This window comes from Microcebus murinus, chromosome 23, assembly GCF_040939455.1.
Source record: "Microcebus murinus isolate Inina chromosome 23, M.murinus_Inina_mat1.0, whole genome shotgun sequence".
Lineage (NCBI taxonomy): Eukaryota > Metazoa > Chordata > Mammalia > Primates > Cheirogaleidae > Microcebus > Microcebus murinus.
The window spans coordinates 29,413,878-29,429,870 of NC_134126.1; the positions used below are offsets into that span (position 1 = coordinate 29,413,878).

At 53.5% G+C, this 15,993-nt stretch overlaps 1 protein-coding gene across 12 annotated transcripts in view; it reads left to right on the forward strand.

Moving 5' to 3' along the window:
• The window catches only part of PLEKHA6 (pleckstrin homology domain containing A6), a 138,619-nt gene that overhangs the window by 15,750 nt on the left and 106,876 nt on the right, over positions 1-15,993 (forward strand). The window contains exon 1 of one of the 12 annotated variants that reach the window (XM_020284450.2): positions 397-1,044. The exons of 10 other annotated variants lie outside the window; for them this stretch is intronic. Coding sequence is in view for 1 of the 2 variants with exons in the window: in XM_020284438.2 (XP_020140027.2) it covers positions 9,487-9,701 (215 nt within the window). In the remaining variant the exon portion in view is untranslated. Of the gene's footprint in view, positions 1-396; positions 1,045-8,705; positions 9,702-15,993 lie in introns of those variants that run through there. One more of the 12 variants, XM_020284438.2, reaches the window with a different exon arrangement.

Consider the following 15,993-nt stretch of genomic DNA (forward strand, 5'->3'; position numbering starts at 1 on the left):
TCCTGGTGACGAAGTCAGTGTTTTTATTACACTTGCCTATTGTCACAGAGAATCTACTATTTTTCCAGCATCCAGAGAGATGTGAAGAGAGGGAAACCGAGGCAGAGAGAGATAAATCTTTATCCAAGCAGAAACAGGGAGACTGCACTATTGTCTGAAGCCCTTCCTTCTCCCTCTGACCCTCAGTATTGCAGAATACAGGTACCCCCCCCCATCCCCCGGCTTGGCTAGCGTCCTTGCCCAAGGGTATTGGAGACCAATTTGGGCTGAGGACGAGGAGATCCTGGCATCTTGTGATGGGCTCCAACCCTCTCTGCATGCTATTCCTCCAAATTCACTGTGTTGGGGTGGGGGCGAGGGATGTGGAGGCCCCAGGGGCCCCGGCCAGGCCCCCCGATGCTCCGAGACATGCCCATCTCTGGAGTGGACAGCCACAGAGCTGAAAGGTGAGCATGAGGCAGGCTGGGTGAGGTCCCATGCATGATTCCAAACCCCAGGGCCGTTTCTGGCTCCCTGCAGTCTCTTGTGGGAGAACTGCAAAAATGCGGCTCACCCGGACGGTAGCCCAGCTCCCCTTTGGGGGGCAGCCTTGTCCCGGTGGTGGAAGGCCTGGGAGCCCCTGCCGAACCGCCCTGTCCTCTCCTGGCAGGCAGGCTGCATGCATGGTTAGCAGCTCGTCACCGGTGTGGATGGAGTTAAACCTTTTCGGGGACTATTTACTCCTGATCCTAAGTGACAGCTTGGGGAGGGAGAGTCACGTGGGCCTGAAATCCCCAAGGGAGCTGATGGAGCATGCCCAGCTGCTTCTGCCTGGGAAAGATGCTGGATTCTGCAGTAACCACAACAGCATCCTCTCCCCGCGCCAGGGACCTGCCAGCCGGAGAGATGACTGATTAGACCAGATCGGATCCAGAGCCCCGCTCTGCAGAAGGGGGCCCTGCGGGGTGGGGGAGGCGGACCCCAGCTGGCCTGAGCTGGGGGGCGGGGGCCTCGGGGCTCGCAGAGTTAGAGCTTCTCTGCGCAGGGATCACACCTAAGGAGCCGGTGAGTCTGTTTTGATGCAGCCAGCAGATGAGGAGGGAGGAGGAAGGTTGGGCTCCGGTCGGGGCTGGCAGCCGCCTGCCTGCCTGCCTGCCTGCCGTGCGAGCCCGGGCTGCTTGCACTGCGGTGCCACTGCCTTCCCCATCCCTCGTGCTGGCAGGCTTGCCGGGGGATCATGGATGCTGAGAATGCTAATTATAGCCCTCTCTGGGCCCCCGCCCCCACCTTCAGAAGCCCCAGTAAGGGCTGGTGCTGTTTGAATGGATCACATTTGAATTACATCTCCTGGCTGAGGGCAGCTTTGGGGCTGCCAGCTCCCTGGGGTCCAGCTGGGCCCCCCAGCCTGGCTGGAGCAAAGAGGCCAGCCCCACCCTGCCTCTAATCTTGCCAGCAGGAAAGAGAGAGATGGAGGGGTCCAGGGGTCAGGCTCAGGTCAGCCCCACTGACTCACCTTCCCCAGCGTGGGGAGGGTCAGAGGTTGGGACCAGGGTGACTGAGGCTCCTAGGGGGCATGTGAGCTCTGGGGTCTCAGATTTAATGGGGAGCTCCTTCAGGAGCTGGAGCCTGGAACGTGGGTGGGGGGTCGTGGGGGTGTATCGGGGTGATTATGATGGCGGGACCAGGCTGCAGCCAGCTAGAGCTTTGGGCTTGCTGCGTGAGGAGTCTTGGGAAGGGGGGAGGCTGGGACCAAGCCAGAGACTGGAGGGGCAGGAAGGGTAGACGGAGAGGGGAGGGGAGATGGGAGAAGCGGCCCGTGGGCAATGCTCCGGAGACAGCAGGCCAGCCAGGGCAGGGCAGGGGCTGGGCGCCTGGGAGAGGGAAGATGGAGGGCGAGCCAGCCCAGGCACAGGGCTGGGGAGGGCAGCTGCAGGGGTGGGGGCGGTGGAGGGAGGAGGATGGCGCTCAGAGCCAGTGTCAGAGGAGGCTGCGGCCTTCCCTGCAGACCCCTCCCCTCAACCTGGCAGCTTGGGCGGCACACTCCACCGGGGTCTCCTGCCCGTGGGGTGGAGCCCTGGTTGGCAGATGTCTCCTGAGCCCGCTGTCCAGAGGGGCTGGGGGACATCGCAGGCGCCTGCCCTACAGATCCCCCGGTCCTGGCCTCCAGGTGGCTCAGGGGGCGCGTGGAGCTGGGCAGGTGTCGTGGGCCGTGGCTGTTCAGCTGGCAGCCCCCGCCTCGGGGCAGCTGCATTGGCGCTTGGGCGGGACGAGAGCAGGTCCCGTCGGTGCGGCGGGAGTGGGAAGGAGGCTCCGCAGAGATGGGCCCCGACCGCGGCCTCGGCTCTCCCGGAGCCTGTCTCCAGGTGGGGGTGCAGGTGGCAGAGGGCGCCCCGCCTGGCACTGCCACGGGCTTCCCCTGCAAACAAGCGGGTTTCTGTGTTTCTGCACCGGGGCGCAGAGCGCTGCGCTGCAGATATGAATTATTGAAAGTCCCCGGTTTTGCAATCAGCGGCGAGGAGATAAACGCGTTGGCGCTGTGTGTAATTAATCCTGGCGGGCGGCCGCACGCCCTGGAGACAATGGGGGCTTTTTTTTTTTTTGCGGGGTTCAGCTTCTTTTCCTTCTTCCCTGGAAGGCGATGGTGCAGGACGCGTTGCACAGATAATTACTTTTAACGGGTCTGCCTGGATCACTGAGTTGCATTCTTCCTGCTTGGCATAAATGAAGTAATTACCGAGGGCGTCGGCGAGCGGGGAGGCAGCCGGGCTGCCCTGGCTCCGGGGCGGCCCATGCAGTTCCCGCCGGGCCCAGGCCTGGGGGGGGCACCGCTGCAGAGCCCTCGCCAGGCCCAGGGCAAGGCCTAGGCCAGAGGCAGGAGGGTGGTGTCAGCCGGCTGAGCCACTGTCCTCGTCTTCCTCACCGGCCTGCTGTGACATTCGAGGAGGTCACTGGCACTGACGTTGGCACACGGGCCCCCCAGGGGCAAGGTCGGAGCTGGGTGTCGTCGGGGAGCTTGGCTGGCTGGCCTCACCTGCAGCTGCCGGCTCCTGCCACCCGGGGCTGGGCTCCCAGGGGAGGCGGGGAGGTTTGGAGGCCAGTGCTTAGCAAAGACGTTGCCAGGCCAGCCACCGACCAGTTAAAACACACATTTTATTTTTATTATTATTATTTTCCGACCAGGCCTTACGGTGGGATAAAACCCACTGAGAGAGAGGAAAGGACAAAGTTTATTTTGGAAATATTTAAAATATTTAAAATAAGTGGGGAGCAGGATGAAAGGAAGTTGAGGGTGGCCCGGTGGAATCCTGTCCTGAGCAATCTGTCGTTCAGGTGGGCTCCTGCCGGCACCTGCAGCCACCAGCTGCCTCTCAGAGACCACCCAGTCCAGCCTCCCTCCCAGCCCAGACGAACCCTCCTCAGCCTCCTTGACGGGGCAGCAAGCTTCGCTTGGTTAGTTCCAGTGACTGGGAGCTCATTATCTCCCAAGGTGGCTTCCTCCATAATTGGAACATTCTTCTATGTGGATTCAAAATCTGCTGACTTCTAAGTTCTACCCTTTGGTTCTGAATCTTTGAAGCTGCACAGAACAAGTCAGCTCCCTCTTTCACATGATGATAAAATGGTTTTCTTCTTATTAAAATAGGATATAATAGTCAGTGTGTGGATGTGATGTGTTACATGTCTTATATAATCATTTCTGTATTGGACATTAGGCTGTTCCCCTTATTTTCCTTTTACAAATAATACAAGATGAACGTTTTTGTTCATAAGGCTTTTTCTGTGTTTCAGGTTATTAGGATAAATTGTAAGATACAGAATTAACGTGATGAAGGGTATACATTTAAAAATTACTATTTTGTGAATATAAAAGTAATACATAGTAAAAAATGTAGAAAAACATATAAGAAAAGTTTTAAAATGACCTGTAATTTCCTTTCTCAGAGATTTGGCATATATATAATCATAATGTTTTGGTTATATATGCTTTTGTAAATTATGCATGATCATATGACTATATTTATCATCACAATACATATATATGCCATAGCAATTCTGGACCAGATGTATATTATTGTCACTTAAACAGAGAGCATTTTTCCATGTTAAATATTCTATTACAGCATCATTTTAAAGTAGATGCCTAGCTTTTCATTTTATACCTATTTTATTTGTTGCATTGACCCCTATGTTGAACTAGATATTAATGTTTCTAATTTTCTACTTTTATAAACAATGCTATAATAATTATATAAATACCTGAATCTTCACACATATCAATGATTTTTTCCCTTGGGTTACATTTCTAGAAGTGGAATTGCTACATAGTTTTAAATATTTTGACATCTTGTCCAAATTCCTTGTTCAAAAGTACTAATTTACATTCTCAGCAGTTGTCTACAAGAATGGATTTTGTGGCATGAGCATCAGCATTGAACATTATAACTTTTTTCATGGTTTTAATTCATTGTTTCTTCATTGTTTCAATCCATTTGTGTGATTACTAGTGAGATTTAAATTTTTTTTAAAAGGCCCGGCATGGCGGCTCATGCTTGTAATCTTAGCACTCTGGGAGGCTGAGATGGGAGGATTGCTTGAGGTCAGGAGTTTGAGACCAACCTGAACAACAGCAAGACCTCATCTCTACTAAAAATAGAAAAAATTAGCCGGGCATGGTGGCATGCACCTGTAGTCCCAGCTATTGAGAGGCTGAGGCAGGAGGATCACTTTAGCCCAGCAGTTTGAGGTTGCTGTGAGCTAGGCTGACGCCATGACACTCTAGCCCGGGCAACAGAGTAAGACTGTCTCAAAAATAAATAAATAATAAATAAAAGGGTTATTTGAAAACATTTTTTTTTTTTGAGACAGAGTCTCACTCTATTTCCTGGGCTAGAGTGCCGTGGCGTCAGCCTAGCTCACAGCAACCTCAAACTCCTGGGCTCAAGCGATCCTCCTGCCTCAGCCTCCCGGGTAGCTTGGACTATAGGCATATACCACCGTGCCCAGCTAATTTTTTCTATTTTTTTTTAGTTGTCTGGCTAATTTGTTTCTATTTATAGTATATAGAATATAGTATATAGATCTATATATAGATGGGGTCTCACTCTTGCTCAGGCTGTTCTTGAACTCCTGAGCTCAAGCAATCCTCCCTCCTCGGCCTCCCAGAGTGCTAGGATTACAGGCGTGAGCCACCAGGTGCGGCCTAAAAACATTTCTAAAAAAAGATTTATCAGGGGTGAATAGTTCATATTTATAACGATGCAATATGTAATATGTCCATAGAACAAACATATTTGTTTGCTCAAGTCTTTGGCTTTTCTTAAAAGGGGCAGTTCAGTGCAGTCATCAAGATGACAGTTGTGAGGTCAAACTCAGGTTGAATCTGGGCTCTGCCACTTGCCAGTGGTATGGTCTTGACAATGGCTTAACCTCTCTGTGCCTCAGTTTCTCCACCTTCAAAACGAAGATAATGCTACCTATCTCACAGCCTTCTTGTGAAGATAAATGAGGGTGTGTATGTAAAGCATGTAGAATTACGCCAAACAGAATAAGTGATCAATGTGCTTGTTGTTATTATCTTGCTGTGGACTTGGCATGAGAAACGTAGATGTCTGAAGACGGGCATCCTGACCTCCCTCCCTCCAAGCCCTCCAAGTCTCCTTGTTCAAGGCTAAGTGCTCCTATTCCTCCAAGGACCCTTACTTTCTTCTCAAGCTTTCTGGCACCTCCATGCCAGGTGTGGCCTCACCAGCACAGAGTGTGGTGAGGTGGCCACACCCATTCCCAGGACAGCCACCTCCTCCGGGTTGACCCCCTGGAATGCCTCCCGTCCTCTGGCAGGCACACGAATGCAGGGATGTTGGTGCATCTCTTGTCTTCTGGCTGACAGGATGACACTCCACTAGAGTGTGTCTCCTTGCAGCCCCTCCCCCTGCCCACCCCTCCCCCACTGCCGTGTGCATGTCCTTTCTTGCTCCCTCCCTTGTCAAATCTGTGCAGAGTATTTATTTCTCATTCCCGCGAGACCTCTTTGCACCTTTCCAAAGTAGCACAGGCAGATCGGATGAACTAATTATAGTCCCCCTGTGAACGCCTGCCGTGGCTGTGGAAAGAAGGCTCACCTGCAATTTGAAGGCATGGATTCAAATCCCAGTCCGGTGAGTGGCTGTAGGATTTGTAGCAAGTCACTTAGTCTCTCTGAGCTTTTGTTTCCTCGTCTGAAAACTGAGGTTAGTGTCACTACCCACCTGCAGAGCTGATGGCTAGATGAGCAATATCTTAGTATGAATATATGGAGGTGCTTTGTGAACTGCAAATAATCACGCAAATGTCAGGTCTCACTGAACAATGTGTATCAGAAGGCCATGCTTTGACGCAAAGGCCAGATAGGCACTGGGGGGGGGGGGGCGGGTTGGTCGGAAGTGTGTTCAGGACAGGTGGTATTCGGGCTACCTTCATATCCTCCCAGGTCACTCACTTAGTCTCCGTAGAGGGTTGTTTCTTACTGTGTGAACTCGGGAAGTAGAGCCGGGGTGTCAGTGCTGATCTGATCAACATGCACTGATGCTGAGGCTTCAGGGCTGCCGGCCTGCCCTGCTTCCAGCTGTGTCTTCCCGGGCGTGGTTGGGAGCCCCACCCCTGTGATTGGGAGCGTCGCTCCTGCAATGAGCTGGCCCCGCGCCCTCCTCAAGGAGGAGGTGAGGGCTCTCCTTAGCTCTGACGTCACCGCGTCCACGCAGTCCGGCTCGCCACTACCCGAGAAGAACAACATGCTCTATAACTGCAGGTGCCAATTTGCTTTTAATTAGTCAGATGCTTGCAATGAGCCCTTAAATTCAACCCAGCCTCAGGTAACATCATTTTGCTGGTTTTGCTTGGCTCCTGGGTCCTCGTGAGCATCAGCGGGCTATCCAGAGACTGCTTGCCTTGCCTGAAGCTGGGCTGTCTCACCGGGGATTGAAGAGGGTCACGGCGGGCGAGGAAAACCTGCTTTGGCGGGGTGGGGTGGGAGCGTGGCAGCGTTGGGGGTGTACTGCTAACAGACTCGTTGGAATCACAAATGAGGCCTGGAACCCAGCTTCCCGCCTCCTCATCCAGTGTTCTTTCCCTTCTGAGCCTCAGTTTTCTCATCTCTAAAATGGGAGTAATAATTCCTGCCCTGCCCTCAGCACTGAGGTTCCAATGAGTTAATGCAGGAAGTGGATGTGAACAGAAAGCAATGCAATGTGAAATTCCTTTATCACATCAAATGGGAAAGCGCTTTAGAGTCATACACATGCCCCCAGTGTCCCTGGCCACTAGTTCCTGCACCCCTGGACCTTACCCGCCACTCTTCACGCTGTCTGGTAGTTCCTGATTCCATTGTCTTCTCACCTTCCCACTCCTCCCAAACCTCGAATGACTTGGGGGCAGTACTTAGCACGTAGTAGGTGCTCAGTAAGTGTTGGTTTGGTGTGCGAAGCTTTGGCTGGGAGGGACAGGCACAGAGGGACAGCCTTTGATGGCGGGGCTGGTGGAGAGCTTGTTCCCTGTTCCCTCCGCCTCACCCCACGCTCCACTGCGCGCCTTCAAGGCAAGTGGGGGCCGATGTGTCTTATTTGTGATGTTTCACAGAGGAGCAGGTGCAGAGGAGTTGTCTGATAACTGCTTTTTTTTTTTTTTTTTTTTTTTTTTTGGAGACAGAGTCTCGCTTTGTTGCCCAGGCTAGAGTGAGTGCTGTGGCGTCAGCCTAGCTCACAGCAACCTCAAACTCCTGGGCTCAAGCGATCCTCCTGCCTCAGCCTCCCGAGTAGCTGGGACTACAGGCACTCGCCACCAGGCCCAGCTCATTTTTTGTATATATATTAGTTGGCCAATTAATTTCTTTCTATTTATAGTAGAGACAGGTCTCGCTCTTGCTTAGGCTGGTTTCGAACTCCTGACCTTGAGCCATCCGCCTGCCTCGGCCTCCCATGATAACTGCTTTTTGACCGACTAAACGAGGCAGGGTAATGTGGCAGAGAGGGCAGGGACTCGAGGGCAGATGAGTAGGACCTGGGATCCCGGCTCCACAACTTTCTTTTGACAAATACTTACTGTCCGCTCCTTGTGTTCCAGGCAGTACTAGTTGCAAAAATGAGTCTTTAAATTCGCAGTCTAGTAAGGGAGCAGACGAGTGTGAGCAAACGATTGTCCTGCACACGATGGAGACTTGCCACCTATTTTGGCGGCCAAGAAAAGAAGTCATAGACTCCCCTGGGAGGGTCCGGACAGGGTTCTCCTAGGCAGGGACCGTACGCTGGGTGTCATTAGCTTGGGAAAGTTATTAACTTCTCTGGTCTCAGGTTCCTAAGCTATTGTGTGAGGAGACCAAAGCCTCCTTCACAGAGGTGAGGACAAAATGGAATAAAATAATGTGAATAGGCCAGAAGTGGTGGCTCACGCCCGTAATCCTAGCACTCTGGGAGGCCGAGGCGGGCAGATTGCTCAAGGTCAGTTCGAAACCAGCCTGAGCAAGTGCGAGACCCTGTCTCTACTAAAAATAGAAATAAATGAATTGGCCAACTAAGAATATATAGAAAAAGTTAGCCGGGCATGGTGGCGCATGCCTGTAGTCCCAGCTACTTGGGAGGCTGAGGCAGGAGGATCGCTTGAGCCCAGGAGTTTGAGGTTGCTGTGAGCTAGGCTGACGCCACGGCACTCACTCTAGCCTGGGCAACAAAGCGAGACTCTGTCTCAAAAAAAAAAAAAAAAAATGTAATGTGAATAAAACACCTGGCACTGAATAATCTTTTAATAGACATTCAGAATGTCTCCTTGAAGTCAGGCCAGTGATGGATTGTCGAGGGAGGGGCAGCGGCTCAAGGACTTGTAGGAAGCTGGTTTGTATGCAACTTCATCTGAGCTCTGCTGTTTAATGTCTGTGCGACCTTGAACAAGTCCCTTAGCTTCTCTGAGCCTCAGTTGCTCTATCTGCAGAGTGGGGATAATACATTTGTCGCCTGGATCAGTTGAGAAACTTCACACGAGGCCCCTCGAACATGTGGGGCACACACATAGTAAATACTAGAATATATTAGCTCTTTATTCTTTATTATGACCAGCTTATTTCGTGGAGAGACTACATCTGCATGCAGACACACACGTGTTGCTTGCATGTTGACTCCCAGATATGCTCAGGAAGGGAGGAGGGTGAGAGGGCCCCAGGGGTCAGGCTGAGTGACAGCCAGTTGCTGCTGAGTCTGAGAAACCTTCCTTGCAGGGAGGTGACCGGGACTCTGTTGAAAAGGTGGGAGGGCTCAGGCTTGGCTTGGCTTGGGCAGCAGAAGGGGGGAGGTTAGCTTGGGGTTCATGCCCCAAACTGGGGGAGCCTGCTTCCTGGGAAACTAAAAGATGGTCCCCTGACAGCAGAAACTTAGTTCTCTCGGGCACGTAGGGCCCCCTCCGTGGGCCAGTCCTGCCTGCAACATCCCAGCTGCTCTGCAGCCCGGCTGGTCCCCTGACCTTCCTAAGCAAGGCAGCCTGGCGGCCATGCTGGGTTGCCGTGGTAACTGGCAGCCTCCCAGCTGGGTTGCCCGGGTAACCGGTTGGCTGGTATTGGGGGAGGGGGGTGAGCAGGGGGAAATCAGCCTCAAAAGAGGCAGAGAAGGACAAGGGCGGGACAAGGAGGAAGACAAATCCCAGATGCCCCCAGCACAGCCCTCTCTGCTCTCCCTCATGGGATTGGAAAAGCCAGAGAAAGGCAGGTAGGAGAGAATGTTGTGTTGTTTCCGACCCCGTGTGTGTGCGTTTCGCGGTGTGAGTTGTCTTGGCCGAGCGGGCGTGTGGAAGGTCCGATGGGGCGGTGCAGGGGCTCTCCCTGGCAGTGGTAAAGGCGGCGGGGTCAGCGGGAGAGCCAGGGACCATCCAGACCCAGATCTCAGTCCTGGTCCCGCTGCGGACAGCTGAACCCCTTTGAGCTTGGGTTTCCTCGTCTGTAACATGGAGGTGCTGACGTGGACCCGCAGGGCCAGCGCTTGGGACGGTGCCTGGCACTGTCAGCGGCGGGCACCCCTCCTCTCCTCCCACATTGATTTCTATTCAGTGGACGCTTTCCAGCCAGCGGACAGCTTCCCTCTGCTGGGAAGGTCGATGTTCTTGAGAACGTAGAGACACGGCCCTTACCCTAAAGAGTTTGCCATCCCAATCTGCTGAGGGGAGGAAGCAAGCTACACGGCTGGGGGCATCTGCAAGAAAGTTTTAAAATTAAGACCTAATTGATATATTTTTTTTTTTTTTTTTGAGACAGGGTCTCACTCTGTTGTCCTGGGTAGAGTGCAGAGGCGTCATTGTAGGTCACTGCAACCTTGAACTCTTGGCTTGAGCTATCCTCTTGCCTCAGCCTCCCGAGTAGCTGGGACTATAGGCTTGTGCCATTCATTACCCCCGGCTAATTTTTCCTATTTTTGGTAGAGATGGGGTCTCACTCTTTCTCAAGCTGGTCTTGAACTCCTGACCTCAAGCGATCCTCCCGCCTCAGCCTCCCAAAGTTCTAGGATTACAGGCTTGAGCCACTGCACCCTGCCCCTCATCAACATTTTGTATGGCAAGCAGTAGAAATATATTTTTATCCCAATCTATTAATGGCAACACGCGTGTTACCCTTATGGTGTGTGGTGCGTATTATATTCTAGTCCTGTCTGGTCTATACATACATATGTATTTTTAAAGATAGTCTTACCCTTCAGCTTGATTTCACACTCACAGACGAGTCACTGCTTTCAGTTTGAGAAACACTGAGAGAGGGTACAAACTGAAGCTCCTCAGGTGTGTGTAGGACCTCAAGCCTCTCCCACTTTCCACGTGTCCTGTCGCCTGGTGGGGTCCTCACAGCTCTCGCCTGTGAGGTGACTGAGTCCCAGGGCCACAGAGGCAGCCAGCTAGAGCCAAGGCTTGAACTGGCGTCTCTGTTGCTCAGGTTCACGGTCTACCCTACGCCTGCTGAATAATCCCTTGCCCGGTTTTATTCTCGCTGTGAGAAAAACTCAAGATTCTTATATGGAGAGAAACGGGGATCTCAGGGTCCAAACGTATCTGTCCCGGCCACCTCAGAGTCGAGGGCCTGGAGCCGGGCCCAGAACCAGAGGCCTCTTGCTGGTTCTCAGGCGTTGAAGAGGCTGATGCTGAGGAGAGCTGTGGAAAGATGAGGCTGAGCCTGTCGCAGCCTGGGTGTCCCCTGGCGTCTGTGAGGGGAGCGGGTCGGGGGAGGAGAGCGTGGGGTAGGCAGCCGGCTAGGCGTGCTGTGAGGGCAGGTTCCGCGCAGGGGCCTAAAGGCCTCAGGCTTCTGGGAGATGTTTCTGACAGGAAAGCCTCCAAGCAGCCCCCAGAGAAGCCAGTTTTTCATTGTCTTATCTCCAGTCTGACTGCGGAGATGACAGTCAGCGGGAGGCCTGCCAAGTGTGGCCTTGACCGCGGACTAAGGTCAGCTGCAGTTCTGGAGGGGACAGTGGGGGGATTCTTGGCACCAGGTGGCCACGGTGAGGAGTGGCTGGAGGGGGAGGGGCAGAGTGGCTCTGGAAGACCCAGGCAGAATGCTGACCCTGTGAATATTTGTCGTGATAAATAAAAGATAGGGCTGGAATAAGAATCGGGATCATGTGATGGACTGTGTACCACTCTGTTCCATTTTCTTTTCTTTTTTTTCTAGACAAGAGTCTCACTCTGTTGCCCGGGCTAGAGTGCCATGGCATCAGCCTAGCTCACAGCAACCTCAAACTCCTGGGCTCGGGCGATCCTCCTGCCTCAGCCTCCCGAGCAGTAGCTGGGACTGCAGGCATGCGCCACCACGCCCGGCTAATTTTTTCTCTATATATTTTTAGTTGGCCAATTAATTTCTTTCTATTTTTAGTAGAGACGGGGTCTCGCTCTTGCTCAGGCTAGTTTTGAACTCCTGACCTCGAGCAATCCGCCCGCCTCGGCCTCCCAGAGTGCTAGGATTACAGGCGTGAGCCACCGCGCCCGGCCAGCTCTGTTCCATTTCCGGCCGTGCTGTGTGAGTTTAGCTTGTTTGCTGTTCTCTCAGGACCTGGTCCGCCCACTCGTGGGGGGGCTCAGTAGATGGTCCTGTCCCCTCCCTTCCCGTGGACTTTGCCCTTTGCAAACAGAAGAATGGGCAAGGCGTTTATAGCCGGCAGACACTTCCTCTCCATGTGGGCGTACTCCCTCTCGGCTTCAAGCCGTGTTGAAGGCAGGGCCGGGCGCAGAGTGGCGGGGTTTGCCGAAATAGGGCCTGCGGCTGAGGGGGGCGGTTGAGGAGGGTGGGGAGCGTGTCTGCGCCTCTCTGGGCGTCTTGGGAGTAGTTGACTCAGCACCCACTGCCTTGAGCAGCAGCGTTTCCAACTGCAAAAATGAGAGCGGTCAGCAGGCATCGTGTCCAGGGCTCTTGATTTGGTATTTCAGGCTCTCGGTGGCTCCGTAACATGCTAGCCAGGAAGGTGGGTGTGTGCGGCTAGGAATTCTGCTGGAGCTCGAGTAGGGTGCACATTTCTGTCTCCCGCAGGATGAAGAGAGGCCGGGGAGATGGTGGGTTTCTGAAAAGGAGAATTAGTACCTTAGGGTTGTGCCAGAGGGCAAGGAGGTTGTGCCCAGTTCTTGAAGATGAACCCATTTGCACGGGGAAGCTGTTGAGCACCCTTCTTGCAGGAACCCCTGACCGCTTCACCCATACGCTCTGCCTCACACCCACCCCGTACACCGTCTTCCCCCCAAGGTTGTCCAGGGTCACTTTTCTCTTTCTAATGGATTCTAGTATGGTTTGGGTGCAGGGTGACAGTTGATTACCCCTTTTTACTCACGAAGAATCTCCTTCTGAGATGAGGGGACACTTACCCAAGGCCACACCGGGAAGTGGGGAGGAACCAGAATTAGAATTTACGGATGTTTCCACGTGTCCTGTCCGAGCCCACTTCTTGCCCTCGTGTGACCCGAGTGTGGACGTGGGCAGAAAGACGACGGAGGTGGGGGCGCGGTTATTTATCTGACTCCACTGGGTCATGCACCCCCTGCAGCCATGGCTCATTTGTGGCCACTCAGGGCTGCCCAGCTGGCTGCCCCTCCCCAGGTGCCCAGACCCTGTGTTCCGGAAGAGGCAGGTGGTAGGTGCCACCTCCTCTGGAGGGGCGAAGCGACAGTGTCTGTTACTCTCGTGTTCATATGCATCTCGGGAGGGCTTGTCCAGCTCTGACCTCGGGGGGTCCTTCAGACCGTGCAGATAGAAAGTCACAAGGAAGCTGAGGCAAGGCTTGGAGAATCAGAGACCCCACCCAGGGCCAGTCCTTACTGCTTCCTCCCCCATATTAGGGGGTGTCTGATGCCGTAGCTGTTTTTCTAGGAGCCGAAGTTTCCTTTTGCAGGACAGGCCTTCTCTGAATCCAGAAATCCAGTGTCCTTGCTTATACCCAATTTAACCACCTGGTGGCAGCTAGCAGGGTGGGCTTAACTTACCTCCTTTCCCCTGTGCTCCACCCCTACCTTTCTGCTCCTCCTTGAGACCCCTGTTACTGTGGACACTTGCCCTGGGTGTGTTTAGACGTGAGCATGGGTCCCCGCCGGGAAGGTCCAGTGACTCAGCAGAGGAGGGAGAGTTTGCTCCGGTGGCTATGTGGGGGGCTGGGGGGAGGGGAGCAGAGGGGCCAGGAGGAGTCCCTGTTGGCCCTGCTGTGCTGTTTGGGGGTGATGCCCGGGTGCCCCTCCTCCACCAGCTCTCCAGGGCTGTGCGGGGGAGGCCGAGCCCCCGTCAGAGCCCAGGTGGTTCTGAGGCCCCGAGAGTCCTAGCCTGGTGGTGGCGCTTCCAGATTTAGAAAGCGGGAAGAAGAGGGGGACACTGAGACCTCGGGAAGAGCCGCCCAGCAGAGACGGGGTGTGGGGAGGCGGTTCTCAGTGGAGAGAAGCCTCAGGGGGATCGGGCGGGCGAGGGTCTGAGAAAGGAAGCTGTGTCATCCGGCGGTGGGGACAGACACCTCTCCGTGGGCTGCATCCGGCCAAGCCGCGCTGGCTTCCTTATTAGGAGAGTCTGGCGGAAAGGAGGTAGTAGAGTGGTGAGCGTGGAGACGTCGGGAGCGTCTAGACCTCAGAGAGGGTTTTCTCGAATCTAAATAGGAAGCAAGCAAGCATCCCAATGGGCCCTGCATCTCCCAAATTTGGTGTTTGTCAGAACCAAGGCCAGAGTCATCAACGCTTATTAAGTTCCATTTTTAAAAAGTGTCCTTTCATTGGCTGAAACAGCCATTTGGAAATAGAAGTTGTCCTGAAATATCCTGTCCACATATGTCTTTCTATCCGATAAATGCGTATGTCCCTGCAGCAATTAGCACAGTGCCTTGAAATAGTTGGTGCCTGGGAAGTCCCTTCCCCCACCCTCCCCGGGCGCCCCGCTTGGGGAGGGTTTTGCGGGGCTGAGATTTCAGATTATGTCTTCACTTTCCGGCTCAGAGCCAGGATCGCTGTTACCCAGTCACTGGCTGAAGGATTTGCAGGATGGAGTTTGGTCACATCTGGCCATGCTCTGCCAAAGGAGGCTTGGAGACTTTTCTCTGTCGCTCACTTCCAGGGCCCTCAGATCATGTAGAGGTGGCGCTGGTCCACAGTATGATTTGGGTTAGGAAACACTGAGCCTCTAATTATACTTTTTATAATTGACTCTATATCTTTTTAGTATTTCTTTGAGAAGGAGTTGAGCTGTTGTCAGCCACCTGGGAGGAGTTTAAGAACCATGTCATGGGATTACAGGTCCGGGGGGGACAGCAAGGTGTCAGTAGCAGCTCATTTGCATATTTCCTACAATCCTTCCTCTGGCCCGATTCACAGGCGTCCCGGCCAAGTTTAGTGCTGGCTGGCACTGCCTGCTGTCACTTTCTCTCCATCACACAGACCAGAATCGGTGGGCAGATCCTGGCTAAATGTAGCTCATTAGAAACACTGTGCTCCTGGAGTCAGAGCCTGTTTTCCAGATGGAGAGAGCAAGGCAGGAGAGGGACTCAGTCTCTCATTTGGTTAAGCTTTCCTCCCAAATAGCAGTTGCCTTTCTAGTCTAGCGTCTCGGGCACGCAGAGAGCCAGCCACCACCTGAATGCCCGCAGCGGCTGGGGAGGGCTGCTCTGTGAAGCACCTTTCTCCACCGCTGGGCGCACCAACTCGTGTCCTTCCTTAATGTGGAACTTACGTTTTCTTCTTCTGACTTCCACACTTTGGTACTGTTCGATGCATTTTTCACATCCCAGCCACCCTTGTCTGGGCTCCCTTGTTTGTCATCGTTTCAAGAGCACCAAGGCGAGTGCCAAGAGGCCAGACTCCAGAGCCTCAGCGGGAAAGATACAGTCTCTGTGGTCTGTCTGCCTGGGTTTGCACCTGGCTCCGAGCTCACCAGCTGCGTGACCCTGGTTATAATCCTTCACCTCTCTGAGCCTTGATTTACTCATCCGTGAAACGCGAGTGATGATAATGCTTGCTTGTATAGAGTTGTCCAGAGGATTAACTCAATTAATACCTGTAAAAAGCCGAGACTAGAGCCTGCCGACCACGGGCAGTTCGGTGCGTGGGAGCTTTTAATCTTCTCTGGAAATAAACTGTCCAGAATTGAACATAATACTCTAGACGTGGCCTGTTCCATGGAACTCCGATGCCCGTGTCAGAGTGAATCCGCAAATCCGCAAATCCTGGGTGTTTAAATCGAGCTCATTGTCCTGAAAGCCTCAGGTTGTTTCCCGTGCGCAGCTGTCAGGCTTTGATCGCCCCGATCCTGCACGAAAGGATGTGCTGTGAGTTAGAGGGAAGGGCAGTGTCAAGGGGAGCCCAAAGCCTCCTCCACGCAGGTTCCAAACACACGTGAACCCTCACTGACGAAGCGCAGTCCTTTTTGTGGCGCCGCTTTGCGATCTGCTGCGCTGTTTGGAAAATCTCTTGACCCGCACTGGGCTGAAATACAGTCCCCTCTCCCCGTTCGTCTTTTCTCTCTTTCCGTGGGTCTCTTTCATTCTTCTTTGCTCATCCGATACGTTTGCT